Raw genomic sequence first — 12023 nt, 5'->3', positions numbered from 1 at the left:
CCTTTTCTTTAAAACACATAACTCTTTGTTTTCATCCACCCTTTTATTTAAAACACACCCCTTTATTACACTCACCCTTTTGTTTATTATCATACTAAAGCAACAAAGAGGCATTAACGAAACATAACGACAGTTCAGAAAAATCAAATTGAACGCCACATCATCGTAGTCTCTTTTAATACTTAATAATACCGAGTACCGACTCGCCCAATTCTACAATATTCCAAAATAATTCCATTGCTTACTCTTCAATCTCAATTAACCTTACACCATTTACGATCACATCAAAGGTAATATTAAAAAATTTTATGTTCAGTGAATTCAATCATATGTTTTCACCATGATTTTTGTTTTTTTTCCTTCTTTAGTTGGGACTATGATATACTAAGATTACTAATACAATTTCAAATTCACATGTGTCTGCAATAACAGCGAAAACTATGAATTTCATTACTGTCTATGATAATGATATACGGAGATACTATACATATATACAATTACCAACTTAGGGTTTGTACCCATTCATTAAAAGTCACGTCGGTATTATACGTATACTAACTAAATGGAATGAACATCACAAGATCTTCTATGTGTGGGTGGTGGTCGCAACTTTTCCCCAACGAAGAGAACCCAGAATTCGATTCCCCCTCTACACTTATTTCGCTATTTTTTTCTTTCTTTTTTCTCTTCTTGCCACATGAATTAAATAACTTCTTCCCTTATGAATGTTCCATTGTTTCATTGGATTGATAGCACCGCTTGACTTTAAAAGAATAACACCGTTTCGTATCTGTAGATTACATGAATTAATCAATCCATTTATTTACCCACTTTCCAACCTAATAAAAATTCAACCGCCACCATCTTAATTTTCACCGTAATTCTAGACTATTTGTAACCGTTTTACAAAATCTTTACTATCACCATTTTTAACTTTTACGCAAGACATTCCTTTGATTTTATTCCATTTATACCTTTGTAAATTTGAATTTCTTGACGAATTATCAACAATCTATCATTTGCTTTTCATTTTCCGTATTTATATACCAATTGCGATTTTACTTAATTTGCCATTTTAGTGAAACTATGTGATCATTCTACTTTGTGCAAAGAATATCATAATAATAATTAAATTCAAATGAATCAAATGTTTTTAATTAGACATTTCGTCTGTTTCTGTGTGGTTTTTTTTATCATTATTGATAAAAGATTATGTTATTTATTTGCAGTAATGATTTTAAGATATAGATACTTGGAAAAGATTGAACCTTTTTTTTACCCACAATCAAATCAAAGTGTTGACGGTGATGAATTAGTTTGAATGTGTGTGTGTTTGTGTAAATTCGTGAAGACATTCGATATTCAATTTGCCAAACTGACTACAAATTACCTCTCCTATATGTGTTGTTTGCAAATTGTTTTTTTTAACAGAATTTTTTGAATTGAAAAGTCAAAATAGAAATTTCTTGCCCTTCTCATTCAATTTGCCAAACTGACTACAAATTACCTCTCCTATATGTGTTGTTCGCAAATTGTTTTTTTTTAACAGAATTTTTTGAATTGAAAAGTCAAAATAGAAATTTCTTTATTGTTTTGAACGCAATAGTCAACAGGAGTAGCAAAGTTTGAATGATACAACATATTTACAAAACAATTTTGTAGATTATGTATGGTTTTGATTAAGATTTAGCCAACACATGTTCACATATTGCACAATAGAGCATTAGCCGATCATGTATGCATATCATCAAAGTAAACCGAACACGTTATCAACATCCCGCCGCAACGCGCGGGTTAGCGTTAACTCGTTTGTATACAAAATTATAAAGGTTTATCATAAAGTTCATGAATAAGTTATGTCTGATTTGTAATGCAATGTGATTAGCTTGCTATGATGTATATTTGTGAGCAGATTGGGAAAACATCTATAAGTTAATTTTGCAAGCTACGATAAAGTTTGTAGTTTCAGTATCAAAAAAAAAAAAAAAAAAAAAAAATAGCATCCTTTGCTTTCTTCAAGGTACAATCTTTGGTTATCTTAATTACTTTTTAGTTGTGAGTTTTTTATAAACTAATTTCATTTAAGAAATTAACGCGAAGAAGTTGCTAAAGGTTTCGGCATACCAGTTCAATACAGTGCCCTAATCATGTTATAGAGGAAAGACGAATACAAAACTTGAGGGGTGTGTCTGGGTTAAAGTATCGGGTGATTGTGGTGGAATCCGCAGCGCAACGCGCGCGGGATAAAATCTAGTTTACTGTTCATTTGATGTTAACTCACAACTAATACCAACTACACGAGTCGTTTATTGATGGATTATTGACTGGGCCATTTAGTTTGCCTTAAATCTTACATTTCATTTGATGATGTTAGCTTGCACTTTGTTACTAATATCTTGTTAAACAATGGTTATGTGCCTGGGCCAGATAATTATCGAAAATATTATTTAATATCTAGGATGGGAAGGGGAAAGTCTTGAGTTCAAGTCCCACAGACGACAGAAAATTAAAGAAATTAGCCGTTCAAAAGAAAATCTATTATTGTTTGATTATTGACTTGCTTCATTTAATGTGTATTAAATCGTACAAACCATTTGATGTTAGCTTGCAGTTTTCTACTCACTAGTATCTTCTTAAAAAAAATGTGCCGGGCCAGATAATTATCGAAAAATATTATTTAACGCCGGCTAAAACCAAGTCTCTCGTAGCTTATATGACATCATATTTTTAATTAATCTTCGTTGTGGAAATTAAAAACCAATTCCTGTCTAATTGAGTGAGTCATGCCTGATTTGAACATATCACCGTCATGTTACTTTTAAATTTGTAAAATTGTTTACCAAAGTAGCCTTAGTTTACTACTAAAATTAGCAAAATAGCCATTAAGTTTATTGTTTTGAAAATATGAGTATAGTTTTTTAAGCTGATGGATATATCTATCTATTAATTCATCAAATCTTGATGAATAGTAACTTATTTTTGTGTTTTTATTTTTTTGTGTGTGATAAATTTAGGGTATTTTTTCATTTTTTGTTTTAGACGTTTATTTTTATTTTTATAATTCATTACATTTGGATTTGGTTATCGTTTGATTGCTACTTAGCAAGGTGTTTGATTGTCACGTTTGATCTCTTAGTTTTTTTTTTTTTTTGTTCGGTTGCTATTTAGTACGATGTTTGGTAGTTTTATGTCATGTGAGTCACTTGGTGTTAAAAATTCATGTTTTGGTTTTACGTTTGTTCCGGTTTTAGTTGTGGTTCGATTGCTATTTAGCACGGTTACTCCCCGACCCCGCAATACTGGTAATACGGTTTTACGCCCCTACCCGCAACGCGGAAGGCTTATGACTAGTTGGATTTAAATAACCTAAACTTTCACTAGCTGGTCGATGGCACTCCAAACTTTTCATTCGTACCACCACTCCTAATTTTCAACTTATTGGCCGGTAATACTCCCAAACTAACTGAACCCTAACTCAGTCAATTTTTCTGATGTGGCACTTGTGTTCTCCCAAGTGACAATAATTAAATCTATAAAGATATTTTGTTTTCTGTGTTACGTCTAATATTGGTACACAATAATTAAACAATTTTAGTTTCAAAAAATAAATAATAACGTCTAAGACGAAGTTAAGACGAAACATCTTAGGTTGTCCCCGTCAATTCTCTTTTTCTATATTTCAATTTAAATTTGAAAATTCAAAATTTTGGAGTTTTACTTGTGCAAATAATTGAGGGTTTTTTTTTTTTTTTTATAATAGTGAAAACGAATAAACAAAATAATAATAACATTCATCAAAGATCATTCTCACTCTTACATTCTCTACAACATATTTGTACAAAATGGAGTTTGTTATGGAATAGGTTAAAGGAAACATAAATTTCTAATAATTTAACATATACAAAGGAACTATAGTCGATACCTGAAAACAAATCAAGGATTAATTTCGACTACTAAGGTAAATCCACGAAAGTTAAAGTACGGGTTGATTACAAAAATTCCGACTACTAAGATAAATCCACGAAAGTTAAAGTACGTGTTGATTACAGAAAAGAGTAAAAACTAAAAAAAACTTAGTTGAAACTTGAAATGGGACCTGATTGCATATTGCAAAATCTGGATAACACCGAAGGCCTTAGACCATACAGTGTGGGCGTTGAAAAGTGGCGTTGTGGCCCTTCTACGACGGGAACACCACCCCTCGTGGTGGCGTGGACATGGCGTGGTGGTGAGGGCGGGGAGTTTTCCACCGACGTGAGGGGTTTTTGGGTTGTGAGGTGAAGACTCTCTATTGGTGGATGGATTTTGGGTGTGTTTTAATTGGTTGATGTTTATTTATTTATTTATTTTATAAAAACACCACTAACCACGCCGCTCCTACTCCTCCCATTTTTGCACTACGCCACTTTTCTGACGCGTGTTCACTTGGCAGCCACACATCGAATACCGCCACTCTTTCACACCCGAACTCCGAGATGAAACTTGAAATGGGACCTGATTGCAAATTGCAAAATCTAGATAACACCGAAGGCCAAAGCCACCTCAAGAGACAACAATGTAGGCCAATTCATTTATTAAATAAGACCATGCGTAATGGTAAACAAGAATAATGCCCCCAACATGGGGCATTATGCGCCACGTGTCGCCTAGTCATACTTTGGGCATTATAGAAAAAAAGGTGTAGTGGGGCATTATCCCAATAATGCCCACTCAATCATTTGACAATTATTTTTTTTTTAAAATATAAAAGATAAAGTCTTCATTAATTTAAAATATAAATTACAATACTTGAAAAAAAATACAAAAAAAAAAAACAGAAAATTAAAAAAAACCGAAAAAAAAAACAGAAAAAAAAAAAAACTAGATGATCTAAAGTCCATATTTTTCTCGTATTTTTTGGCGACGCATTTGAGCCAAGATCAACGCGTCGCCTTGGAGGTGGTCGATCGGTTTGGACAAAAACTCAATGTCCTTTTCCATTTGTCGCGCCTCTTGCAACTCGTTGAACTTTTTGGTTTCAACTACTCGGTCTTTCATAATCTCCCAACGTTTGTGGCCGAGGTCGTGAATATCTTGGAGACGACGGTTCATCTCCTCGAAATCATCCTTTAGGCCGAGATCGGAAGACGACTCGACCGTTTTTTTCCCGGTTCCCTTTCTTCTACCGGTGGGTCGGGCCAACTCGTCTTGAAATTGCTCGTCAACGTCCAACGTTTCATTTAAATCAACATTACGGGCATCGGATGTCGGAGTTGACGGGTCGGCGGAGGATGATGTTTTTGACCTTTTAGCCCGGCGTCTACTACTTGTCGTCATTGGATTAACAAGCGCCCACTTTGGACTTTTTCGTAGTAGCTCCCAACACTTATAGTACGTGAAAGGGCTTTTCGTCCTATCGAACTCCTCCAAAGTCTTTGTTAAAACCCCGACGTCACTTTCACCGCTCGGGCGATTATCGTAGTTTCGTTGGTAAACTTCTTGAAACGCGTGACATTTGTTGTTGATGTCGGTCCATTTGCTAGAAATTGAATCCTTGTCCCGATGTTCGCCTTGACCCCACGAGCTATAAAAGAGTGCACGCACCCTATCCCAAAAAATGGGGCCCGTTTGAAAGTTTGCTACAAATTTAAAAACAAAAAATAAAAATATAAGTTGAAATTTAAAATATAAAAAACAGAAAAAAAAAAAACAGAATATATAAAATAGAAAAAAAAAACATAAAAATAAAAACAGAATATAAAAAATAGAAAAAAAAACAGAAATATAAAAACAGAATATAAAAAAACAGAAAAAAAAAATAACTTACCGGTATCTTCGTCCTCCGAAATATCGAGCCACGCCCGACTCAACGTGTATTCCTCGTCCTTCGTCCATTTAATGGTTGTTTTTGCACGTCGAGGCTCATCCTTTTCCTTCTTTTTATGCGACCTTCTGCCGCGTTTCGATTTGTCTTGCACCGGTTCGGGTTGCGACTCCGGCACGACCTCGACATCGGGTTCGGATTCGGGTTCGGGTTGTGACGGTTGCGACCCGCCGGCTTGACCAAAGCCGTAGGTGGGAGGAACAAAAGGAGGGGCGCCACTCAAGTAAGCCGCGTAACTTAAAAAGCTCGGGTCCATGTCTTGTAGGTTGTACGGGGTTTGCGGTTGGGTTGTGTTCGGGTTCGTGGGTCTTGCGGGGCCACCAAACGGGGGTCGGTATGGATGCATGTTTGTAAAAAAATAGGAGAAAGTGGAGGTTTTTTTATAAAGTAATAGAAGAGAGTGGGTGAGAAAGTAGTAGAAATTTTATAAAAAATTGGAGAAAATGGAATGATATATATATAGTGGGTAAAATTTAGAATTAAAAAAAAAAAAATAAGTTTTTGACCGTTGCCAACGGTCGAATTTTTGGCCTCTTTCCAATTCGCAGCGTTTTTAAAACCACGCCAACAACATTTTTTTAAAAAAAAAACGCCCGGAAACGCCCCATGTAATGGGGGTTCCGGCGTTATAAAGCGTTTTTTTGCAAATTTTTTTTAAAAAAACGCCCCGTTACGGGGGGTCTAAGGCCATCTTGTATTAATTATTAGACTAGGTCACAAGGACATACGGCCATCTTGCATTAATTATTGACAAGGCCACAAGAACACCTTGCATTATATTTTTTTAGAGATTAAAATGAATTAAATGCAATTTGCCTTTCATGTGGTTTGATAGCGATTTGAAAGCGGAAGCAATTTGCCTCTTTGAAATTTTCTTTTACACTTTGTGCCTTTATAGTTTTCATCTTTCATAATCTGCACCTCTGCCTCTAATAGTGTTATAATATTGTTAATCAATTTAATGGCGGAGGGGTATTTAGGGCATTTCACCTTAAAAACCCCTAAAGACCCAAACCTTTTATGCGCATTTCTCTTCATCTAATCTCCGTCATCTCCGGCCATCACCATTTCCACACACCTCTCAATCTCCTTCCCTTCCACCACCCCATCTCCCTGCCTCCTCATCCTCACCCCTATTTGCCACACATCTTCAATCATCTTTGCGTTCGCTGGCATATATGCCCACCGTGGAAACACCACCACCGGAACACCAGCCACCCAATTGATGGGTGATTCAACACAACCATTCTCCTGTCTTGAATTACTACTAGACATAGAAAACACGATTGCTTTTAAGGATTTAGGAAACTCATTTCCAATATGATAATTAGTACTATCGGAGCGTCATGGCGTAACGGAGGTTACCCCTTCTTGAAGGGTAGATCTGCTCTGGCCACCGTCTCGTTTGTGTTAGTATCCCATACCCGTATCCTTGCAACCCTCGCCACTTGAGAGATGCAACATTGCAACACCTTGGTACGAATTAAGGGCATGTTTGGCTAAGCTTTTCGAAAGAACTTGACTTATTGGCTTTTTGAAAAAGTCATTATGGAGTGATTTATTGGCTTTTTTCTCTCACATACACCTTCATTGCCAAACATTATTTTGGAGCTTATGACTTTTCAAAAAGCCAATAAGTCAATAAGTTGTTTCATAAAGCTTAGCCAAACATGCCCTAACTACAACTTATATAAAGCCTAAATTCAGCTATCTAATTTTTTATTTCTTAATTTCAATGTTTTCATTCATTCACTTAGCCCAACAAGTTGCTGGGCCAAAAACATTACAACAAGAGATACAAATCAAAAGATGAAACAAAACATACAAGTAGCCCAAAAACTCCAAGCTGTAAAACTTTCAATTACTGGTTACTTATTTAAACCGGAATGAAAAGATCTTTAACAAATAAAACACACCAGTTAGCAAAATTATATGAGACATAAAGGAGTTGGCGCTGATTCGGCTGTCGAAAAGACCGAAAATATCGGAACTGCAATGGAGAAGATGGGCAGAGTTTAATTCAGTTATCTAATAATTACCAAACTAAACTAAGAGTTTCTAGCCAGTGGCGAAGCTTGAGATTTCCGACCGGATGGTCAAAAACGTATATACCTAAAAAAATTATAAAACAGGGGGTCGAAAACGTATATACCTAAAAAATTATATACGAAAACTATATATCGGACACTACTGAGCGAAAAGTTCGGGCCGTCGGGTGCCCCCCCTGGCCCCTACAAAGCTGCTCCCCTGCTTCTAGTATAGCAGTATCAAGGTGTATAAAGTGGTGTCCCTCTCCTTGAGGTTGAGGGTTCAAGTCCCAAATTGAACGTAAAACTAAGAGTAAAATTAAAGAGTGTGTTAGTTTGAAAAAAAAAAAGTTATCTAATGACTGAAAAAACTAGTGCATATGGGCATGTATAACTAATTCCCAAAAACTAAATAACAATTTCTAGTTTCACCTTCACTACTGATTAGTAAGTAGTATATTGGATTGACAACTATATTCTGATAATTGAAAGAAACGAGAAAACTTATCATTCTTAATTGAAAGAAACTAGAAAACTTATTATTCTTTTTCCATCATCATAAAGGACTGTCAGAAGTATATATATGGGTTAAGTTATTCTACAAAAGCTTTTAAAAATAAGAAGTGTATGAAGACAGTATAGAGTGACAACTGTCCAAGAACCTAAAACCTAAGCCCACTACACCACCATCCAAAATCTAACACAATTACTAAGTCTAAGGAATTTTTTGGAACAATACCACGGTTATATACTATCTTTGCCCATTCTATTAATAGGTGGCAAATTTTGAAAGACAATGTTAAAGGATTAACTCTTAAATCATTGTCTACAACTCGTTGGGAAAGTCGTATAGATAGTATTAAGCCTATAAGAACTCAACTTGGAGATGTAAGAAAAGCTTTGCGAGAAGTTAGGGGGACGGATAGAGATGCTAAAATCATAAGTGAAGCTAAATCATTAGAAGAGTATGAACTTGGTGATTTTGAATTTTTGGCACAAATTGTCATTTGGTTTGAATTATTATCAAAGGTGAATGTGGTGAGCAAACGGTTGCAAGCAAAAGATGTTGTTCTTGATGTTGCTATTGATGAAGTGGACAAATTAATTAAATTCTTTAAGAATTATAGAGAAGTGGGGTTACTTGATGAAGCTAGAGAAATTGCAAATGAAATAGGTGTTAATGCGGAATTTCGTCAAAAACGTGTGATATATAGGAAAAAACAATTTGATAAATCATCAAGTGTAGAAGAAGTAACATTTTCACCCGAGGAGGATTTTAGAGTAAATTATTTTTTAAGTATTGTTGATCAAGCTATTTTTTCACTTGAAACAAGATTTGAACAATACCAAAAATTCGAAAAAATATTTGGGTTTTTGTTTCCTAAAAAGTTGAAGATTCTTGATGAAGCCAAGCTTAAGGAGTGTTGTTATCGCCTTGAAGATGCATTGAAGTATGAAGGAGAATCCGATATTGATGCTAAAGAATTGTGTACGGAGTTGAAGTTGATTACTACATTTTTACCGAGACACATTGACAACCCTTTTGACGTTTTAGACTATATCTTCCAACGCAGTACTACTTATCCTTATGCTATAAATGCATATAAAGTGTTGTTGACAATTCCGGTAACCGTGGCATCGACAGTAAGAAGTTTCTCAAAGTTGAAGTTGTTGAAGACCTATTTACGTTCTACAATGTCACAAGAAAGGCTAAACGGGTTGGCGACAATATCTATTGAAAGTGAAATATTAGATACTATGGATTACAAGGAGTTGATCGAGAGCTTTGCTTCAAAAAACGCTAGGAGAACCACACTGTTTGCTTAGCAAGTAAGTTCGATACTTTGATCATTTTTGCTACACTATTTTTGTTAATTTGTTTTATCTATTTCATAACAATTATCGTAGTATTATGAATTTTTAGTATTTATATATATATGATTGAATGATTGATGAGTTTATGTTATATGAAGATTTGCGAATAGCCGAATAGGGCCCAAATTTTTTATCTCGAACAGGGCCAAAATTTTTTTTGTGATTTTCGGAGACGGCCCTGCCACCCAAATACCTAAACACCCCCCCCCCCCCCCCTCCCACACACACACACACCCAAAAAACTAAAAAAGAAAACCTACCCCCCAACCCAACCCACCAGCCAAATTGCCAAAAACCTAATCAACTCTAAAGACACCCAAAACAAGCGTTTATTTAACTATAAGAATCACAAGATCTGTAATACGTTTTGTATTACAATGATCAAACCCTTGAATTTCTAAGAGAGAGAAAACAAGATCACTCTCTGGTGTTATGAAACAACCACCCAGGTGGGTTGAACTTGAACCGCAACACTGGATCACAACTTCATGTCTTCTAAGCCCACCAGCTACATGTTCCAAGCCCAGCTACATGCTCCAAGTCCAATACTAGTACAAGCCCAATATCCTCATAACATGTAACAATCATATACAAAAGACATTAGAATAAAATTTAATATGTAAAACTATAATGGGATTGCTCATTAGGCCAGGCGGGGCGGATCAAAAATAACGCGTGGAACATCAAAAATAACGCGTGGAACATAAAAATCCCACCCCACCTCATCGTATAACGCGTTATATATTAACGAAAACCCAATTTCGTTATTTTTACAACGCGTGATGGTTTTTTTTTTGTGAGTGTATTGTTGGTTGGGGGGAAATTATTGGGTGTGGTGGTGAGTGATGACCACCCCCACTAAAAAAACTTGTGAGTGATGGAAAAATGGTTGCTGACATGGCGGAACATGATTGGATATTGTGAGTGATGAAATTTTATCACTAGTGACCACCCCTTCTCCGCTTATCCGGTTGATACATTTGAGGAAACCATCTAATTGTTTCAATTTGAAAGTGTCCACACGACTCTCATATTATCCAATCATTTATTTTAGAAATTCCCCAAACACAACTTAATGCATATTCATGTCTACTATACAGTGGCGGAGGCATGAAATATTTTCAAGAGGTGTGAATGAGAGGTTTAATCAAAATTTCAAAGAGTGTAATCGGGATGTTGCCCTATAAATACACTAATTTTTTTCAAGGGGTGCGCCTGCCCACCTAGACCCCTATCGATCTAGGTCCGCCCCTGCTATTATATATATATGCAAACTCAAACCCAATACCTAATGTGATCATGTATATCCAATCAAATTGGATGTATATGTAAACTTAAACCCATAAACATAAGTAAATACTATTAGATAAAATACTTAATTGCTATGATATCCACCTTATTAAACCGATTCTGTCCAAGACCTTTGTTCCATTTAGTGGGCTCCTAGGCTTGCGCTTGTGGGCTGTAGCTTAATTCTTGGTGGGCTGCATATTATTAAGTCGAATGAATGACCATTAACCAACCACCACATAAAATACCAATAAATTTCATCACCATTAACTTAACGTAATCCACAATTATAAACATTTAAATCAGTACACATTAGTGTACTTCTCGAATAATCAAATATGCAAGCGTACCTACGATCAATAACATACTATCTTGGTTTTAAAAAGCGAGAGGCGCACAAAAGCGACAAGATCTAAGATTGAGGCGCGAAGCGCAAAGCACAAAAGCAGTGGGCTTTTCGTACCCGAGGCGCAAGACGTTTATATAATTTTTTTTATATATCACATACATATCCCATAGGTTTTTAGCTTCCTTTAACCACAATATAGCTATAAATAAGGCTTTTATACCATTTCACTTACAAGTACAAGTAAAAAAACCCAAAGTACAACATTTTTCTGCAGTAAAACGTCTCAAATACATGTGGGGTGAGCCTCAGGCCAAAACGCCCCCAAAAAACCCTAAAATCTGCCCTTTTTGGGCGCTTCTTGTAATTACAGAAGGTGCTGAGCGAAAAAGACCCAGTAGCTGCGCCTTGCGCTTCAGGCGCGCTTTTTAGTAGCATGCTATTTTTAAATATAATTAATTAGAATTAGAATTAAAAAATATAATAACATGTATTTTTTGAAAAAAAAAACTTTTTGAAAATGTAATCAAGCATACCATTAAAATGGTACGTATGTGTATTTTTTTAATATTTTTAATTTATATATTATAGTATTGTATTATTACAAGTACTTTCAAATATA

General features: G+C 35.4%; 2 protein-coding genes across 3 annotated transcripts; one reads left to right on the top strand and one right to left on the bottom strand.

Moving 5' to 3' along the window:
- Positions 1-4853: 4853 nt before the first annotated feature.
- Positions 4854-6493, bottom strand: LOC110923364 (glutathione S-transferase T3-like). 2 transcript variants are annotated; one of them, XM_022167477.2, is made up of 3 exons: positions 5974-6493; positions 5807-5928; positions 4854-5618 (listed from the first exon to the last, which is right to left on the bottom strand). In XM_022167477.2, exons 1-3 carry the CDS (start codon positions 6207-6209, stop codon positions 4870-4872), a joined length of 1107 nt encoding a protein of 368 aa, XP_022023169.1. In that variant the 5' UTR covers positions 6210-6493; the 3' UTR covers positions 4854-4869. The 2 variants fall into 2 exon arrangements, with proteins under 2 accessions (XP_022023169.1, XP_022023168.1); XM_022167476.2 differs by having other exon boundaries at positions 5807-6491.
- Positions 6494-7795: 1302 nt separating this feature from the next.
- On the top strand, positions 7796-9809 carry LOC110923687 (zinc finger MYM-type protein 1-like). Its single transcript, XM_035986137.1, has 2 exons — positions 7796-7876; positions 8611-9809. The coding sequence occupies exons 1-2, from the start codon at positions 7796-7798 to the stop codon at positions 9715-9717; spliced, it is 1188 nt and encodes a 395-aa protein (XP_035842030.1). The 3' UTR covers positions 9718-9809.
- The last annotated feature ends 2214 nt before the right edge of the window (positions 9810-12023 follow it).

This window comes from Helianthus annuus, chromosome 17, assembly GCF_002127325.2.
Source record: "Helianthus annuus cultivar XRQ/B chromosome 17, HanXRQr2.0-SUNRISE, whole genome shotgun sequence".
Taxonomy (NCBI): domain Eukaryota; kingdom Viridiplantae; phylum Streptophyta; class Magnoliopsida; order Asterales; family Asteraceae; genus Helianthus; species Helianthus annuus.
Note: the sequence above shows the minus strand (reverse complement) of the source record. Positions and strands in the feature narration are given on the sequence as shown.

Excerpts from the sequence above, each read along its gene's own strand:
- LOC110923687 (XM_035986137.1), top strand. The coding sequence starts at position 7,796 with ATGAGACATAAAGGAGTTGGCGCTGATTCGGCTGTCGAAAAGACCGAA. Across the intron at positions 7,877-8,610 it reads CAATGGAGAAGATGGGCAGA|GAATTTTTTGGAACAATACC; the intron begins GTTTAATTCAGT and ends ACTAAGTCTAAG.
- LOC110923364 (XM_022167476.2), bottom strand. The coding sequence starts at position 6,209 with ATGCATCCATACCGACCCCCGTTTGGTGGCCCCGCAAGACCCACGAAC. Across the intron at positions 5,619-5,806 it reads TTCGGAGGACGAAGATACCG|CAAACTTTCAAACGGGCCCC; the intron begins GTAAGTTATTTT and ends TTAAATTTGTAG.